At 42.9% G+C, this 18297-nt stretch overlaps 1 protein-coding gene across 1 annotated transcript in view; it reads left to right on the top strand.

The window, feature by feature from the left end:
- Positions 1 to 18297, top strand: part of Svopl (SVOP like) — a 55382-nt gene that overhangs the window by 21246 nt on the left and 15839 nt on the right. Inside the window, exons 6-13 of the mRNA XM_060378788.1 lie at positions 331 to 394; positions 5359 to 5484; positions 6935 to 7063; positions 8260 to 8333; positions 10721 to 10932; positions 13812 to 13923; positions 16326 to 16407; positions 17397 to 17486. Coding sequence (XP_060234771.1) covers positions 331 to 394; positions 5359 to 5484; positions 6935 to 7063; positions 8260 to 8333; positions 10721 to 10932; positions 13812 to 13923; positions 16326 to 16407; positions 17397 to 17486 — 889 coding nt within the window. The remainder of the gene's footprint in view (positions 1 to 330; positions 395 to 5358; positions 5485 to 6934; positions 7064 to 8259; positions 8334 to 10720; positions 10933 to 13811; positions 13924 to 16325; positions 16408 to 17396; positions 17487 to 18297) is intronic.

The following is an 18297-nucleotide window of genomic DNA, read 5'->3' as shown; positions in this document are numbered from 1 at the left end:
TTTGCTGCACGGGAGCGCGAGCATGTGTGTGTGTGTGTGTGTGTGTGTGTGTGTGTGTGTGTGTGTGTATGTGTGCACCTTGTGAGTGCCTGGTGCCCACAGCAGATGTCAGATCCCTTGGAACTGGACTTAAGGATGGTTGTGAGTACCACATGGGTTCTGAGAACCAAACACAGGTTCCATACAAGAGCTCTTGTCCACTGAGCCATCTTTACAGCCTCCCTTTATGTTTATAATGTCTTCACTGAGGTGAACATTTGTGATTGTTTAAAGGGAAGTCGCTTGGTTCTCTAAAAACAAAATCACAGTGTTTCCCTACTTCCTGTACAGGTTAATCATAAAGACTGAATTTTTGCCCACAAAATACCGAGGCTACATGCTGCCTTTGTCTCAGGTAAGGTAAAGTGGGAACTCTGAGGCGCCTAATGCTTCTGAAAGAACAGGTCATGTGGGTTTCCTTCCAGCTGACTCTGCCTATTATTTTGGCACCAAATAATGAGCATGAAGTATATCTGATGCCAGAGGTCCAGTCTGAAGGATTTCTGAGCTGGGACTTGTGCCGCCAGCAGTGATAGCCTTCTCCAAAGGCCAGGTTATAGTCCAGTGGGCAGATTCACTAGAATGACAAACACCCAGGAAAGCCACCTCACTGAGACTCCAGAGAAGGGAGACAGAACCTACCATCCTACCCTTTTTTGGTGCCTCATCTCTCTTTCAAGGATGCTGGTGTCTCCAGAATCACACTGTCCCTACTTGGAGGAAGGCACCATGATTGGGTTTTGGTAGTGGCTGTTTCTCCAGGGTCCTCCACAGATCGTGGCTGGCTATTAGCTAGAGGTCATCAGAAGTTTAACAATCTTGTTCCCCTGGACTAGTTTTGATGCCTTCAGACCCTAAAGTCCCAATTCCAAGGGATACCCAGAAAAAAGATGGCCTTCACTAAGGTTTTATGTATTTGGCAATAAAACAGGAGATTGTGTTGCATTTGTTTTTTGGTTTTGTTTATTTTTTGTTTGTTTTTGTTTTAACACCAAATTTTAGGCAACAGCAACCAAAAAAAAAAACAAAAACAAAAACAAAACAAAACAAAAAAACTGGAAAAACCCAACGGTAGCTCAAAGTCTCCAGGTTTTTTCAGTATTTCACAACCAGGAATGTATCTTAATTCACAGTGTCTGCAACTCTATATACTTCAACACTAAGCGGTCAGTGTTCTGCTCAGTATGGTGGCAGGTGTCCACACATGCGTCCTTCTTAAGTCTCCTTAGGGTCCTATAGTCTGCTCCTTGGCTGCCTATATGTGGACATACCTTTGTATCCATGGCAGATTGATTCTTGGATCCCAGAGGATACAAAAATCTGTGGCTTCTCAAGTCCCTTATAGAACATGGTGTCACATTTCCTATACCCAGATACTGTATACTTTCACTTATTTACAGATGAGTTGCCTAATCAATGTTTTGTAGGTATACAGTTGTCCAGTGCAGATTTGTTTTGTTTTTGTATATCCTCCATACCCAGTTGACCAAAACCATGGATATAGAATCCATGAATGTGAATCCTGCAGAAAGGGATGGACAACTCTACCAATGTTTTCTTCTTACTGTCTCCAAAAATATGTATTAAAATCCAAGAACACCTTCCTGAACTGAGAGCTGGTGGCCATTTACCTGAGGGTCACTACAATATCTGAGAGGCTCCTCACGTGCAGTGTCTTAGTTAGGATTCTATTGCTGTGAAGAGACACCATGACCAAGGCAACTGTTTTCAAAAAAATTTTTAATTTATTTTTTTATTTATTACAATTTATTCACTTTGTCTCCCAGCCATAGTCCTCTCCCTTGTCCCCTCCCAATTCCACATTCTGTCACTCTTCTCCTTCCATGCCCCTCTCCTAGCCCACTGATAGGGTAAGTCCTCCTCCCCTTCCATCTGACCCTAGCCTATCAGGTCTTATCAGGACTGGCTGCATTGTCTTCCTCTGTGACCTGGCAAGGCTGATCCCCACCCCTCAGGGTAAGTGATCAAAGAGCCAGCCACTGAGTTCATGTCAGAGACAGTCCCTGTTCCCCTTACTAGGGTACCTAACCACTTGGACACTGAGCTGCCATGAATTACATCTGTACAGAGGTTATCTCCATGAATGGTCCTTGGTTGGAGTATCAGTCTCAGAAAAGACCCCTGGGCCCAGATTTTATTGGTTCTGTTGCTCTCCTTGTAGAGCTCCTCTCCCCTCCAGGTCTTTCTATCTGCTCCTTCTTTCATAAGATTCCCTGCACGCTGCCCAAAGTTTGGCTATGAGTCTTTGATACCCTGCTGGGTAGAGTCTTTCAGAGGCCCTCTGTGGTAGGCTCTTGTCCTGTTCCCTGTTTTCTTCCTCTTCTGATGTCCATCCCGCTTGCCTTTCTCGATGAGGATTGATCATCTTACCCAGGGTCCTCCTCCTTGCTTAGCTTCTTTAGGTGTACAGATTTTATCCTATATTATATGTCTAATATCCACTTATAAGTGAATATATATCATGTGTGTTTTTCTGCTTCTGGGATACCTCACTCAGGATAATCGTTTCTAGGTCCCACCATTTGCCTGAAAATTTCATGATTTCCTTGTTTCTAATTGCTGCATAGTTATTCCATTGTGAAAATGCACCACAATTTCTGTATCCATTCCTCAGTTGAGGGACATCAAGGTTGTTTCCAGATTCTGGCTATTATGAATAAAGCTGCTATGAACATGGTTGAGCAAATGTCCTTGTATACTTGGGCAAATTTTGGATATGTGCCTAGGATGCTATAGCTGAATCTTAAGGAAGCACTATTCCTAATTATTTGAGAAAGTGCCAGATTGATTTCCAAAGTGGTTGTACAAGTTTATATTCCCACCAGCAATGGAGGAGGGTTTCCCTTTCTCCAACTCTTCTAAGAAAAAGCATTTAATTAGGGCTGCCTTATAGTTTCAGAGGATAGCCCTTTATCATCATGGTGGAAAGCATGGCAGACAGTGTGCTCAGAGTTGTACATCTGGTTTAGCACGTAGCGGGAAGAAGACTGGCTTGAGCTTCTGAGACCTTAAAGCCCATCCCTAGTGACATATCTCCCCCAACAAAGCCACATACTCCAACAGGCCACACCTCTCAGTGTTGCCATTCCCCATAGATGTATGGGGACCATTTTTATTCAAACTCCCACATTGCCTGCCCATAGACTTACAGCTATATCATAATGCAAAATGCATTTAGACCAACTCCAAAAGTTCCCATAATCTATATAACAGTTTCAATCTCTCTGAGATTCATGTCAATGTCTTAACTGTAATCCCCCACAAAATCAAAAGCAAAAAGCAAATAATATACTTCCAACATATAATGGTGCAAGATACACATTACCATTCCAAAAGGGAGGAAAGAAAGCATAGTGAGGAAATACTGGACCAAAACAAGACTGAAAACCAGCTGAGCAAACACCAAACTCTGCTATTCTATGTTTCATGTCAAAATGCTCTTCAGATCTCCAGTTCCTTTCAGCTTTGTTGACTGCTACACACTTCCCTCTCTTGGGCTGGTTCCAGTTCCTTTTAGTAGCTTTCCTCTGCCGGAATCCCAGGGCTCTGGCATATCTAACCTCTTGGAGTCTCCATCTAGGCTTTACCTTCATATAAAATAGCCTCTCTTGGCCTCCATGCAGGGATACCCATGACACACGCCTGGCCTCAGTGGCTTTCCTTAGTCATGGAGGGAGATTCCACAACCCCTTTCTTTTATCTTTGACTCTAAATCCAGAACCATGTGGCAGAAGCTGCCAAGTTCCACTGCTTGCTGAGGCTAGAACATTGATTCCTTATTCAATTACATCCTCAACCAGCTTTCTGTTTTTGATGGCTTTCTTCACTGCCTACACTTGGCTGTCCTGGACCTCTGTAGATCAGGCTGGCCTCAAACTTAGAGATCCACCAGCCTCTGCCTTCTGCCTTCTGAGCACAACCTTCTTAGAACTTGCCTCTTCACCTTCCCTGGACACTTCTGACATCAATATTTTTATTCCTGGTCAAAGCAAGCTTCTCACCTTCTGCCATCTGAGCTTAAGAGCAAGGGCCACAGTGGAGCTTACCTCAGCCTATTCAGTTGCCAGACTCTGCTAGCTCATCCCCAATTCATGGACCCATAGTCCAAGTGTCCATCAACAAACCTTCCCACTTTTATCTTCAAAAATGTGTGCCATATGCATTAAAAACAACTTTTGCCCTGTTACTACTGAGATCCATCCCAATGCCACAATCAACTGTCACTCTTATACAGCAGCTATATCTATTGCCTCTTCACCCAAGTAATTTTCCATACATTTTCTATTTTCTTGATAGCCATATCACTTTCTGATATAATCTATTTTTGGTGAAATTATCTTTAATAAGATAATCCTCCCTTGGGGCTGGAGAGATGGCTTGATGGTTAAGAGCACTGGTGTTCTTCTGGAACACGTGGGTTTGATTTTTAGCACCAGCTTCGCAGCTTATAACTATCTGTGACTCCAATTCCAGGGATCTGACACCAACTGGCCTCCTTAGTCACCAGATATGGTACATAGACATATATGCAGGCAAAATATGTATACATAAAAAATAATAACAAATATTTTTTTAAAAGCCACTCCTTAATTGGCTCCCTAAAGGATCTTCTAAAATGCCACCTTCTTTCTATGTCTGTGAGATAGGGTGAGCATTATTTTTCATCTTAAATGGGTAGGAGTGCTCAGGCTAACAGGAATGATCCTATTAATAATTTGTGACTAGCAGAACCACATTACTTGATATCAAAGTCGTAAGCATAAATAGCAAAGTGTGAGGCATTGCATATACTACAGGGTATTTTTGATTTAAAAAAAAAAAGAATCAAAATGCTGTGTCTGAAGGAGGTTTGGAAGCAAACAGAGTAAACTATGTCAGTTCCTCCTGAGAAAAGAAAATGTTGACAGAGAGCTGGGAGAAGAGAGTTTTCCCTGCCTTTCTTGTGCCCCCTTATGATATGGGGATTGTATTATCTGTGCGAGAAAACAAATCAGAATCAGTGTTGAAGACCTCCAGGACATTAGGCTTGTTGTTTTGTTTAAACTCCAGTGATATTGCTGACAGGTTTTCTGTAACTAAGGTAGAACAAACAATTTACAGAAAACACACTGAACCATGGAGTTGAATCACGTCCTCAGATGAGAGGAGCAATCCTGGAAGTAGGACCACATTGTTACCTCTCAGGACTCCCCTTTCCCACACACCATACAAAAGGACAGGTTCCAAGGCTTCAGAGAGGGGGAAATGTCAAGTAGGCGGGACAGAAGGAACAGTCATGCTTCACGTCTCTCTCACCAGGTTTTCTGGCTTGCTGGCTCCCTGCTCATCATCAGCCTGGCCTCTGTGGTCATCCCTACCATTGGGTGGCGTTGGCTCATCCGCATTGCCTCCATCCCTGGCATCATCCTCATCATGGCCTTTAAGGTGCTTTTGAAACTGCCTCTCTGGTACCTTTCTGTTGGACCATGGAGCTCTTTTCCCCACAAATGTAGTTTTTATGTTAGCCTCTTAAAAAAGTTCACTTTTATTCTTAATTGTGTATATGAATATGTGTGTGTTTGTGGGTATGTTCATGTGTGTCTGATCCCTTGGAGCTGTAATAACTTTGACTTGTGGGGACATATGTAGTTCAGTTGGTTGAGTGCTTGCCTAGCATACTTGAAGCTGCCCTGAATTTGGTCATTAGCACAGCATAAACTGGGCAAGGTAGCACGCGCTTGTTGTAGTCCTAGTACTCAGGAGACGGAGGCAGGAAGATCAGAAGTTCAAGGTCATCCTCAGCTATAAAGTGATTTGAAGCCATCCTGGGATTCATAAGAAAGAAGAGGAATAGGAGAGGAGAGGAGAGGAGATGAGAAGAGAGGAGAGGAGAGGAGAGGAGAGGAGAGGAGAGGAGAGGAGAGGAGAGGAGAGGAGAGGAGAGGAGAGGAGAGGAGAGGAGAGGAAAAAGGAAGAGTGGAGAGAGAGAAAGGAGAAGAAAGGTAGAGAATGGAAGAAGAGAAGGCTCCTGATTAGTCATTTATTCCAAATCTCAATCCATGGGAACACTCCCAGCTTTAGAAAGTCTGTGACTCGGTCACAGATTTCTAGGGGTCTTCTTCTCACCAGCTATCTTCCAAAGTGTTTTTTAAGGCTAGATAACTTCCCAAGCCTTTTCTTCTTCACACTAAGCAAAAGATCATGACCTCCATACATCTTTCACATGGCTGTTCCAGAGCCAGGTTCCCTTTTCTCTTCTGTAGAAGCTCAGAGGAACATTGTTTTCAGTTTTGTTGTTCGGAATCATCCCTCCCATCCCTGGCTTGGGAGTGTGGCTCAATGGTGTAATGCTTACCTCATTTTCACAAGTCCTTGGGTTAATCCTCAGCATGTACCCACCACCACCAAGAATCACATCTAGACTCCTCAGGTGCTGTGTGGCCAGTGGCTTCCTATGGGAAGACCCCTGTCTTGTGGTTGTAGACTAAGACTTTATTGCTTTCTCAGCCAATCACATACCATCACTGGGTGTTCTTAAAGCCTAGGTTCAAATACAGCCTGGAATTTGTTATATATGACTTGCTTTCAAGCCCAGAATCTAAGACCTGCCATTGAATAACGTATCTGTTAAAAAAAAATCTATATCCTATTCAAATATCTAAAGTCCATTCTTTAGCTTTAGTCCAATGTTCTCTAGATTTCCTCCCTAGAGGCAAATTTCCAAATCAGCCTGAATTCATCAGAATGCCTTATGTATTGTGTGCCTTTAAGCGTGCCACCCCTCCCATGAGGGTGGGGGCACCCTCGGACTGAGTAAGTCATGCAGTAGTAATAACAGCATCACTTAAGCTCTATGGTACCTGTAGTTCTGATGTTCTTTGTAACCTGTGCCCAGTTTATCCCTGAATCTGCTCGCTTCAATGTCTCCACTGGTAACACAAAGGCTGCTCTGGACACGCTGGAGAGCATTGCCAAGATGAACCGCTCAGTCATGCCAGAGGGACAGCTGGTGGAGCCCATCCTGGTGAGTTCACACCTGGGTCATCCTTCACAGTAGTTCAGAGAGAAGGGAACCAGTGCTCTCTAGTCTGGCTCCTGGCAGAGTGATTGACCTACAAAGAGCAGATTAGAGGTGGGACTTAGTTCATCTCCTTTCTGCCATATAGTCCTGTAATTCTGGTAAATTACCTGACTTAATTTTTGTCATCTGTAAAACACACACACACAAAATACCTCTTACCTTGCAGAACTAATCATGTAATTTGCCTTCATTGCTTGTAACATGAGAGGTTTTTTTTTTTCCCACATTTTTATTTTCTTGTCTTGACTTTGTCTCATTTTGATAAGGTATTTCCATAAAGCCTGCCAGTTTTCTTCAGAAACTTTTCAGCTCTCTTGTTGCATACTAGCATATAGTTTACGGATTTTGCTCATGGATTAGTTTTATACTGATTTATGTGTATGTTTGTGGGTATGGGTGTGGATGTGCCATTCGTGTGGGTATCAGTTCCCTTCTACTTTGTGAGTTCTAGAAATTGAACTCAAGTCATCATGCTTGGTAGCACGTGCCTTTACCTGCTGAACCATCTTGACAGCCTGTCTTTTACTTTTTAAAGGTGTGTGTGTGTGTGTGTGTGTGTGTACAGTATGCAGTAGACTTCATTGTGACAAATAAGCCCCACCTCTGAAAGTTTTCAAATTCCCTCTAATTATGATACTTCTGTAGATTAATCTACCAGCTGAGCAGAGCACCTATGGTCAAGTATATTTTCAGTGGCTGAAAATATATTTCCACTATCTGGGGCCAGGATTTTTGTTTTTTGTTTTTAAATGCTATCTTGTATGTTTGGGGGGTCTGCCTGCATATGTATCTGTGCTCCTCAAGCATGCAGTAGCCCCAGCTCCCAGAAAAGGGGTTGAATCCCCTGGAACTGGAATTAGGAATGGTTGTGAGCCTTGAGGATGCTGGGATCCAACTGGTCCTCTGCAAGAGCAGCCTGTGCTCTTAACCAAAGAGTTATTGTCCAGACGCTAGGCCTGGTGTTTAACACTTCAGTCTTCTGGACTTGGTTGGGAGGGTGCTTCAGAACTGAGCCACACAGGGATGATCTCACCACACCAGATTCTCGTGTGACTCTTGATTTATATGATCAGTAATATCAGACAAATATGTCCTTAGCCCTCCATGTGTACTCTGTCCCAACCTTTTCATTTTCCCAGGAGAAAAGAGGAAGATTTGCAGACCTACTAGAGTCTAAGTATCTTCGGACCACATTACAGATCTGGATTATATGGTAAGAACATACACAGTACAAGGCCAATGTTAAATAAACAGGTATGCTAGGCATGGTGGCACACGCGTTTAATCCCAGCACTCGGGAGGCAGAGGCAGGAGAATCTCTGGGTTCAGGGCCATATATAGTCTATGTATGAATTTCAGAACAGCCAGGGCTATGCATAAAAATTCTATCTTGAAAAAACCAAAACCAAGCCAAACCAACCAACCAACCAACCAACCAACCAACCAACCACCCAACTAACCACCCAACCAAAATTCAAACAGGTATTTGAAGGAAACCCATGAAGGTTGAGTAGTCCCACAAATACATTTTATTTTTTACTTTGCCTCTCATGATTTCTGTTTCCATAGTTAACTAAAGCCCTAAAATCATACGTTTTGACTTCTTCAACAGAGAGACCACATGTCCATACAACTTTTTAAAATGATTTATTTATTTCTGTTTTATGTACATTGGTGTTCTGTCTGCTTGTATATGTGTGTAGTGGTGTCAGATCCCCTGGAACTGGAGTTACAGACAGTGGTGAGATACCATGTGGGTGCTGGGAATTGAACCCAGGTCCTTTGGAAGAACAGCCAGTGCTCTTAACCACTGAGCCAACTCTCCAGCTCCTACATATGACTTTTATTATGGCCTATTGTAAATTGTTTTGTTAGTTTGTATAGGAACTTACATGTAAGGCATCATGGAATGATCTGTGGTGCCTATTGAGCTTCTTAGCACGGATCCTTTATGGAGAAAAGAGACCACTGTAAATCCACTTTCAAAGCTACTAGGGGAAATACACATGGGACATCAAATAGTTTATCCCTCAATGTCTTGTCTTTCTAATACCACACACCTTACTCCCACCACCAAATGATAACATTGTAAAGAGAGAAAGGAAACCTTAATATTCTACAATAGTTTTCCAGCTCTTCCTGTGACTATACATGCTCACTTCCTGTGTCTGGGCTTTCTGTTTACGCTACGACAGAGACAGATCCTCTGACCTCACCAATGACAGACTCAGTGGGGCAGCCTTTTGAGGGCCTCTCTGTGCTTCATTTCTTTGCAGCCTTAATCTTGAGTTACCAAAGGATTCCAAAGTAGAACTCAGAAAGGTGTTTAATATACAGGAAAGACTGGTGACTTTTACTACGTCAAATCAGCATCTCTGGAGCTGGGCTTGGTGGCACATTCCTATAAAGTCAGCACTTAGGAAGTGAGGCAGGGAGGCCAAATGTTCAAAGTCATCTACCTGTGTGAAGCTAGCCTAGGCTACACAAAACCCCCTCTTAAACAAACAAAAATTAATCTCTCTGTGCCATATATTATGAGAAGCCCAATGGCAAGCTATCAACTAGAAGAAATTTGAAATATATATACATACACATGTATCACATTTTGTTATATATATATGAGTATGTGTGTGTGTATGTGTGTGTGTAATGTGGTATATAAGATAGGCAACCAAGTTTAAGATTTTTATCAGTTTATGAATATGTGTGTATTTCTCTGTACTTCACATGTGTACAGTTGGCCAAGGATGCCAGAAGAAGGTGCAGAGTCCCTGGAATTAGAGTTATAGGTGTCTGTGAGCCATCTAACATGAGTGCTGGAAACTCAATTCTGGTTCCTTTGGAAGAGCAGCAAACCCTCTTAACCATTGAGCCATTTCTCTGGCCCCAACAATTGAGTTCAGAAATAGGCAAAAGGTTTGAATAGGTATGACACCCAAACTGTGAATGTGAAGCACATGTCAAAACATGTTTAAAGTCACCAAGAAAATGCAAATTAAAACCCTACAAGTCTCATAAACCCAATAATGGGTAAGAGTAGCTATGGTGAAGACCACCACCAGGCTGGAGAGATGACTCACCAGTTAAGTGCACTGCTCTTTCAGAGGACCCCAGTTCAGTTCCTAGTAACCGCATAATGGCTCACAACCATTTAACTCTGGCTCTACATGATCCAACTCCCTCTCCTTGCCTCCAAGGGCACTGTTACACATGGTGCACAAACATGCATGCAGGCAAAACACACATAACATAAAAAGAGATCTTTAAAAAGACTGCCTGTGCCAAGGGCTTGCAAGGATGCAAAGTAACTGGAACATTCCACACATAGCTGCCTACTTTGGAACCCTGTCTAGAGATATCAGTGTCAGATATATATACATACATCTTAGGAGTCAGTAATTCTATTTCAAAGCTTATGTCCAACAGAAATGCATACATCTGTTTCTCCAAAGTTCTCTTCAGATGCTGTTGTTGCTGTGTGGGATTTTTTTTTTTTTCCTTCTGCATAGACCACTCTCCTTATTCCTGCCTGTCATAATTCTTCTTGTCCCCCAGGCCTGGTGAAAGCTTTTGCTAATGATATTCTTTTCTCACTTCCAGGCTGGGCATTTCTTTTGCCTACTACGGGGTTATCCTCGCCAGTGCTGAGTTGCTGGAGCGGGATCTGGTCTGTGGTTCGAAGCCAGAGTCAGACGCAGAGGTGATGGTAACCACAAAGGACTCAGAGGAGAGTCTGGGTCCTTGCTATTGCCACCTGTTCGCACCCTCTGACTACAGGACCATGATTATCAGCACACTTGGAGAAATTGCTTGTAAGATTGTCCATGTACCTTCCCTATTTCAGGCAGGGTCGCTGCAGCTCAGGATCAAAGAGAAGTGTTGCTTCCATGGTGAGGGTACTGCCTAGCAGAACTCCATAGCTCTTCAGAACACACTGCTATGCTCCCGGTTTGGGCCATTGGAAGGATGGCCTGAAAGAGCAAAGCTTTGAAGTGTTCCATTATGTCAACTCCAAGATACATTTTTAGTCTGGAGTGGTGGCATACACCTTTAATCCCAATTTTAGGAAAGCAGAGGCAGGTGGACCTCTGTGAGTTCTAGACCAGCCTCATCTACATAGTAAGTTCCAGGCCAGCCAGGACTACATACATAGTGAGAAACTGTCTCAAATGAAAAGATCTCTTTATTCCCCCACCCTAAAAACCCTACTCTCAAATTTACAGCTTCTGTTTTTTCTTTTTCTTTGATTTATTTTTATTTATTTATTATAACAGCAAACTTCCTTTTTTTTCTAGCTCTTACACTCTTTCTGCCCCTCTTTCAAAAGGTTCCCTGTGCCTTAGGTGCAGGAGTGTTTTGTAGAGGTACCCATTGGAACTGGGCTCCACAACTCCGCATTTTGATTGGTTGTGGTTTTCAGTAGTTGATTCTATCTGTTGTGGAGACATATCCTGGATGAGGGGTGAAGATTACACTCATCTGTGGCTATAAGAATAAATATTTATAGTGTAGTTAGGGATTATGCTGGCTTAGAGAGGTGATGGTTATATGTTCTCCTCTAAGATCCATGACTTCATCAACCCTGGATAATTGGGTAGGTTTCCAGTGTCAGGCATGATTTCCATCTTGTTGAGTGGGCCTTAAGACCATTTTAGAGAGCTTTTGGTTACTGCCAAGGCATGCATGCCACTACTGCACTATCTGGGTCACTGTGCCATGCTGTCTTTATTGTGATTCAAAGGCATCATAGCTGGGTAGGACCGGACTATTGGTTGCTTTCTTGTTTTGGAACCTCATGGTGCCTTTGGTGCCATGAAAGCTGGTCAGGAAGGAGACTTTCCGGTCAGATCTGGGCCCTGTGTCTGAAGTGCACCATGTCTTCAACGGGACTTATCTCCTACCTCTGGGAAGTGACCAAGAAAAACAGTAAAGCCCATAATGTTTTCTATGATCTAAGTTTGGTATGCTCTGACCTGTTTTGTACTACTTGATAGTCTCTTGTATGATCCAGACCAGCAACTAAAAAGAGGGCTTCTCATGCCTGGTGTTAGGGTTTTGTTAAATAGTTTACAGCTCTTGGGGGAGCACTGTCAGCCCAGATGGAAAAATTTCATTTAAATTATATATGTGCATTGATACACTGACTTACATGTATTTTAGATTTTTTTTAGCTCGATAGATAATAGTATGTTTTCTTAGGAATTTTTCAGATATTCCTACTGTTATATCATCTTCTCCCTTCCTTCTATATTTATCTCTCTTCACCTCCCTAATGATTTAATTTTTCTGTGATTTTTTTAAAAAGATTTTATTTATGAGTATGACTATTTTGCCTGACTGTATATATGTGCACCATGTGATTGCATGGTGCTCCCATAGGTCAGAAGTTATAGTTGGAGATGTAGATGGTTGTGAGCCATAATGTGGGTGGGTCCCGGGAATGGATTCCAGGCCATTTTATACAACAAGTACTCTTAGTTGCTAAGCCACCTCTCTAGCCTGCCTCGCTGATAAGTACCCCCCCCTCTATTTTCTCATTTCTCCCTTCAGATCAAATATAACTGACATTTCCATCTCTATTCTCTGTCCTTTTCCCACAGTAGTTCTTTTTCACTTCCTGGCTTTGGCGGTTCTTTTGGGTTATATACTCACAGCTAATGATTTTCAGCAAGAAACTTCAGATAAGACAGAACATGTAGAGTTTGCCTTTCTGGGTCTGGGTTGCCTCATTCAATATGATCTTTTCTAGTTCCATCCATTTACCTGGATAAACCCTGGGGAAGGATGTCAAGATATATAGTAATTCTAAAATGGGACTATCTTACAATTGGATTTCAATTGGCAGCACTGTTTCTTTTTTCCTGACAAAAATGATGGCCCATAAAAGCCAGTGTGTCTGGGATATGGCCGAGTTGCTTGAGTGCTTGCCTGCCTACATGCGCAAAATCCCCAGGACTGGATGAACTAGGTGTAGTGGTGTATGCTTGTAATCCCTTGCTTGGGAAGTGGATACAAAAATATCAGAAATTCAGGGTCATCCTTGGCTGGGTTTGAGGCCAGGGGTTTGAGTTTGAGGCCCTGTCTCAAAACATTAAATAAGTAAAAGGAGTCAATGGCCCTGAACCAAGTTTGGTGGCACAAGCCTAGACAGTGAAACATTTTCTCAAAAAAAAAAAAATCATTGGAGCTTTGAATTCAACAGATAATTGTATATTACATTTAGTTCTATCAAACTGGTAGTTTAACAATAGACCTTTATGGTAGAGTAAGCAAAAAATAAAATAAAAGTGGGCATGGTGGCACACACCTTTAATTCCAGCACTTGGGAGGCAGAGGTGGGGGATCTCTGTGAATTCGAGGCCAGTCTGGCCTATACAGTAAGTTCTAGGACAGTCATGACTATGTAGAGAGACAATATGGCCAGGCAGTGGTGGCACACACCTTTAATCCCAGCACTTGGGAGGCAGAAGCAGATGGATCTCTGAGTTCACGACCAGCCTGTTCTACAAATTGAGATCCAGGACAGCTCTTGCTGTTATACAGAGAAACCCTGTGTTGACAGGACAGTGTGCCTGGGTTTTTGATGGTAGCTGCTTCTTTATGAAATGACAGGATGGTTCCCTGTTGGTGTCTATGGATACTACTTTTGCTCCAAGGTGTCACTGCTTGTGTTTGCTGTTTGCTTTTCTAGTGAACCCTTTAAATATCCTGGGCATCAATTTCCTGGGCAGACGACTGAGCCTGTCCATCACCATGGGATGCACGGCTTTATTTTTCCTTCTCCTCAATATCTGCACGTCCAGGTATTTACTCTTCAGTTGATTCTACACAAGTGGTGTGAAGTAGCTGCCAAAACAGGACTTTCTGACCTTTGGTGACCAGTGGAGTCTGAGACATGTCATCTCACAAGGGAGAGTAGAGAACATGCTGTGGGTTAGACTAAGGCCCTTCTGTCTCCTCTGCTGTGCCTTCTTCGGCTCTCGTGGGATGTGCAGTACTGGGATGCTCATTTTATCCACTAGTTTAGGCTCCTTATGTAATGCTTCTGGGAGAACTGGAGAACTGCCCTAGTTTTAACCAAATTACCTGGACCAACACCAACTAGTCCAGTGACACAGACAACATATATCTGAGGGCTGGAAAATAGATAACAAGTATCATTCCCAAATTTGCAATCTTATAGGACCTGAGCAACAATATATGGTTGACTATTGATCTGTGAGTTCTACACCAAACATAAACTGAAATTTCAAAAAAGGTTCATCCCAGACAGTAAAAACAAACTGCATCTTTATAAAGCATGTATGATGGCTAGTTTAATGTCATCTTGACACAAGATAGAGTCATCTGGCAGGAGGAAACCTCAACTGAGGAAATGCCTCTGTAAGGGCTCTTTCTTTCTTTCTCTTTCTTTCTTTCTTTCTTTCTTTCTTTCTTTCTTTCTTTCTTTCTTTCTTTCTTTCTTTCTTTCTTTCTTTCTTTCTCTTTCTTTCTTTCTCTCTCTCTCTCTCTCTCTCTTTCTTTCTTTCTTTCTTCCTTTCTCTCTCTCTGTCTCCCTCTCTCTCTCTTTCTATTAATGATTTATTTGCATTTTATGTGCATTAGTGTTTTGCCTGAACATATGTCTATGTGAGGGTGTTGGATCCCTAGGATCTGGAGCTTCTGATGCTTGTAAGCCACCATTTGGGTACTGAGGATGAAACCCGGGTTTTTCTTGAAGAACAACCAGTGCTCTTAACTGCTGAGCCATCTCTCCAGTCCTTATAGAGAATTTTCTTAATTAGTGATTGATTGGGGAGGGCTTAGCCCATTTTGGGTAGTGCTATTCCTGGACTGATAGTCTTAAGCTTGTAAAAAACAAACAAACAAACAACTAAAAGCAGGTTGAACAAGCCAGGGAAAACAAGCCAATAAGCTTCTCCCTTCCATGGCCCCTTCTACATCAGCTCTTGCCTTCAGATTCCTGCCCTGTTTGAGTTCCTGTCCTGACTTCTTTCAGTGATGGATTACTATGTGGAAGTATAGGCCAATAAGCCATTTCTTCCCCATGTTGCTTTTGGTCATGGCATTTCTTCACAGCAATAGAAACCCTAACTAAGCATTGTTCTCTCTTTAGATTTATGAATTGTTTCTTTTTTATGATTTAAATTTTTTTTTCAAATTATATCATTTCCCCCTTCACTCTTCTCCCTCAAATCTCTCCCATGTGTCCCCTTGCTCTCTTTTTAATGGCCTTTTGTTTCCTTTGTTTTTACACACACACACACACGCACACACACACACACACACACACACACACACTCCTAAATATATAAATACAACCTGCTCAGTCCCTAAATTGTTACCTGTGTGTTTATGATCTTAAGGCTAACATTTGGAACTGGGTAACCAATGCCCCTTCGCCCCCCACCCCCAGTGGCTTTTCTCTGGGGAAGACCATTTATGCTGCTCTCAGTGTTCCCTGGTTCCTTATGGTTCTTTGTCTAGAACTGAGGCCCTGTGAGCATTCTTCCTTGTTAGCATGTCCATTGGTGTCATCGTTTAGGTATTGTTCAGGGAGCCATGATGGGTGCAGCGGCGCTGACATTTCTACGATACATTCTCTCACAGCAGACTCCCTGCTATCCTTCTGACCCCTCAACCACAATGGGCCTTAGGTGCAGCAATTCTGTTGTAGATGTGCTAGTTGCACCTGGCACCACACAGTCTCCTGTTCTCTGCATGACATTGCTCCTTAAACAATAGCAAGTAACCGTATACACACAGCATTTTCATTTTTCCAGGGACGGTAGGCAATTTAGTGATTTAAAGAAGATATAAGAGGGTGCTAAAGAGACAACTCAGCAGATAAAAACATTTGCTGCTCATGTAGAGGACCCAAGTTCAGTTGCCAGCACCTACAGAGTGTTTCACAAGCACCTGAATTCCAGTTCCAGGGCATCTAGTTCCCTGTTCTGACCTCCCAGGCATACACACGGTACACATACACGCATGCAGCCAAAGCAATCATACTAATAAAATACCATTTCCAAGGCATGTCTGGAAGCATCAGGGCCTGAGCACCTTGTGAGGACTGTGAAGAAACTAGGATGTCCCAGTGAGGCCAGTTGAGAGCAGCACCTTGCCAAGGCTCAGAGCTTTGTGAGGCCATGTCTTGGAAGGTCCTCTGTGTCTCCTGCTATAACTTCCTCTGCTTCCTCTTTAGTGCCGGACTCATTGGCTTCCTCTTCATGCTGAGGGCCCTGGTGGCAGCAAACTTCAACACCATCTACATTTACACTGCTGAGGTGAGCAATGGGAAATGGTGTGGCTCCATCAGGGCAGATGAGCTTCCAACCTGTGGATAGTGCATCCTTGACTTGGGTTGACCTTTGACAAGTTTCCTAAGACATTCTACGAAAAGGACACTAGAGGGTTTGATATGGATTTCCCCCTTTCCAAAAATTCAGTCTATTGAAATCCAGTCTCTGAAAGAGAGGACCTCCTTCCTTTCTTGCAAAATCCAGTTGTTATTCCAACTTGCCACTATGACAAATGCCTGAAATAACTGGGAAGGAAGGTCTATTTTTAGTTCAGTTTCCGTTCTGGTCCATGGCTGGCTGATTTATGTTTGGTCTGTAGCTGAGACACCATGGTCGAAGGGTGTGGGAAGGAAAAGCTGGTCACCTCATAGCAGTCAGGAAGCAAAGAGGAGTACCAAGGGACCTGGGCTAAGACACAACCTCAAAAGCACACAGCCCGGTGACCACTTCTTCTAACTAGGCTTCCTGAGTTCACCTTCCAGTAGTATAGTCAAATTTTGAGTCCATTAACAGATTAAACAATTGATTAGGGTAGGTCTAATGTATCTGCCCTTTACCAACTTAAGTAGTTCTCAAACCAAATATTAAATTTAACCATATTTAAATATGGTTAAAAACTAACCACCATGGAGCTGGTGAGATGGCTCATTGAGGAAAGATACTTGCTACCCAACATGACAATCTGAGTTCAATCCCTGAGACTCACATGATAGAAAAACAACACTGACTCCTGTTAGCTGTCCTCCAACATCCACACATGCACCAGGAATGCATGCTTATCTGTGCACACATGAGAAATAAATCAATGTAACTTTTTTAAAATTCAAAGCTGTCAAAGTCAATGAGCATCTCCTGCCCCCAAATCCATCCATGTATTCTACAAACACAGAAACCCGAACCAGGGAGGAAAGGGAAGAGGCAAACCCTGGGAAGAACCATCACCAATGGGTGTTCTCTGTGCCTCTCCTCTGCAGGTCTACCCCACTCCCATGCGAGCACTGGGGATGGGAACCAGCGGCTCCCTGTGCCGCATTGGAGCAATGGTTGCACCATTTATATCCCAGGTATCCAAGAAGGGCATGCGGGGAGACTGAACCTGAGGGAGGGGGGAAACAATGGGGAACATGAGCATTGAGTTGCCGGGAGGTCCTAATTTTCAAGTTTTATCTCTTGTGGAACTTGTCAGCCAGGATGGGCTATTGAAAAGCAGGTGACCACCAGGGGCTAGAACAGGAAGGCAGAGCCTCAACACCAGGAGGTGGCGCTGGGGTTCGAGGGACGTCTGGACACCCTGGGATAAAATTCAGGGGGAAGAAACAGAGAACACAGGCTAAAATATAGCAGCCCATAGGGTCATGGAGGGATTTACCGTTTGTTTTCTGCTCTGGTCATTCTTTTGGCCACAACAACAATCTTGTCAGTTTTTCCTGCTGCAGAAATAGTAAACGGGCCTTGTGTCCTGAAGAGCTTCACCAGCTGTGGAGTCTAGCTGGGAACCAGTCCAGTTGGTCCATGTCTGCACCACATGATAAAGAGCCAGAGCTTTAAACAATTGCATCTGGGGGCATAGGAGTGGGTCATTTTCTGTGAAAAACAGTGAGTGGGTAAAGTAGACTTTTTTTTTTCAATTTTAATTTTAATTTTTTATATTAATTACAGTTTATTCACTTTAGTTTCCTGTCTTTTAACAGAGGAATTTTTGTGGCTACAAACTTTTTTTTTTTAAACTCTACTGACAGTGTTTCCTGTCTTAAAAATGGTCACTACTTTTGTCTTGCATTGCTGCCTTTTAAAATTCTTTTCTACCTATTTCATCTGTCTCAGAGAACAGCCTACCAGTGAGAGAGGCGAGTAAAACACCTACCCCATCCCCTT

The sequence above is a fragment of the Meriones unguiculatus genome, chromosome 3, assembly GCF_030254825.1.
Source record: "Meriones unguiculatus strain TT.TT164.6M chromosome 3, Bangor_MerUng_6.1, whole genome shotgun sequence".
NCBI classification, from domain to species: domain Eukaryota; kingdom Metazoa; phylum Chordata; class Mammalia; order Rodentia; family Muridae; genus Meriones; species Meriones unguiculatus.
The sequence above is the reverse complement of the archived record's forward strand: the minus strand, read 5'-3'. Positions and strand labels throughout refer to the sequence as shown.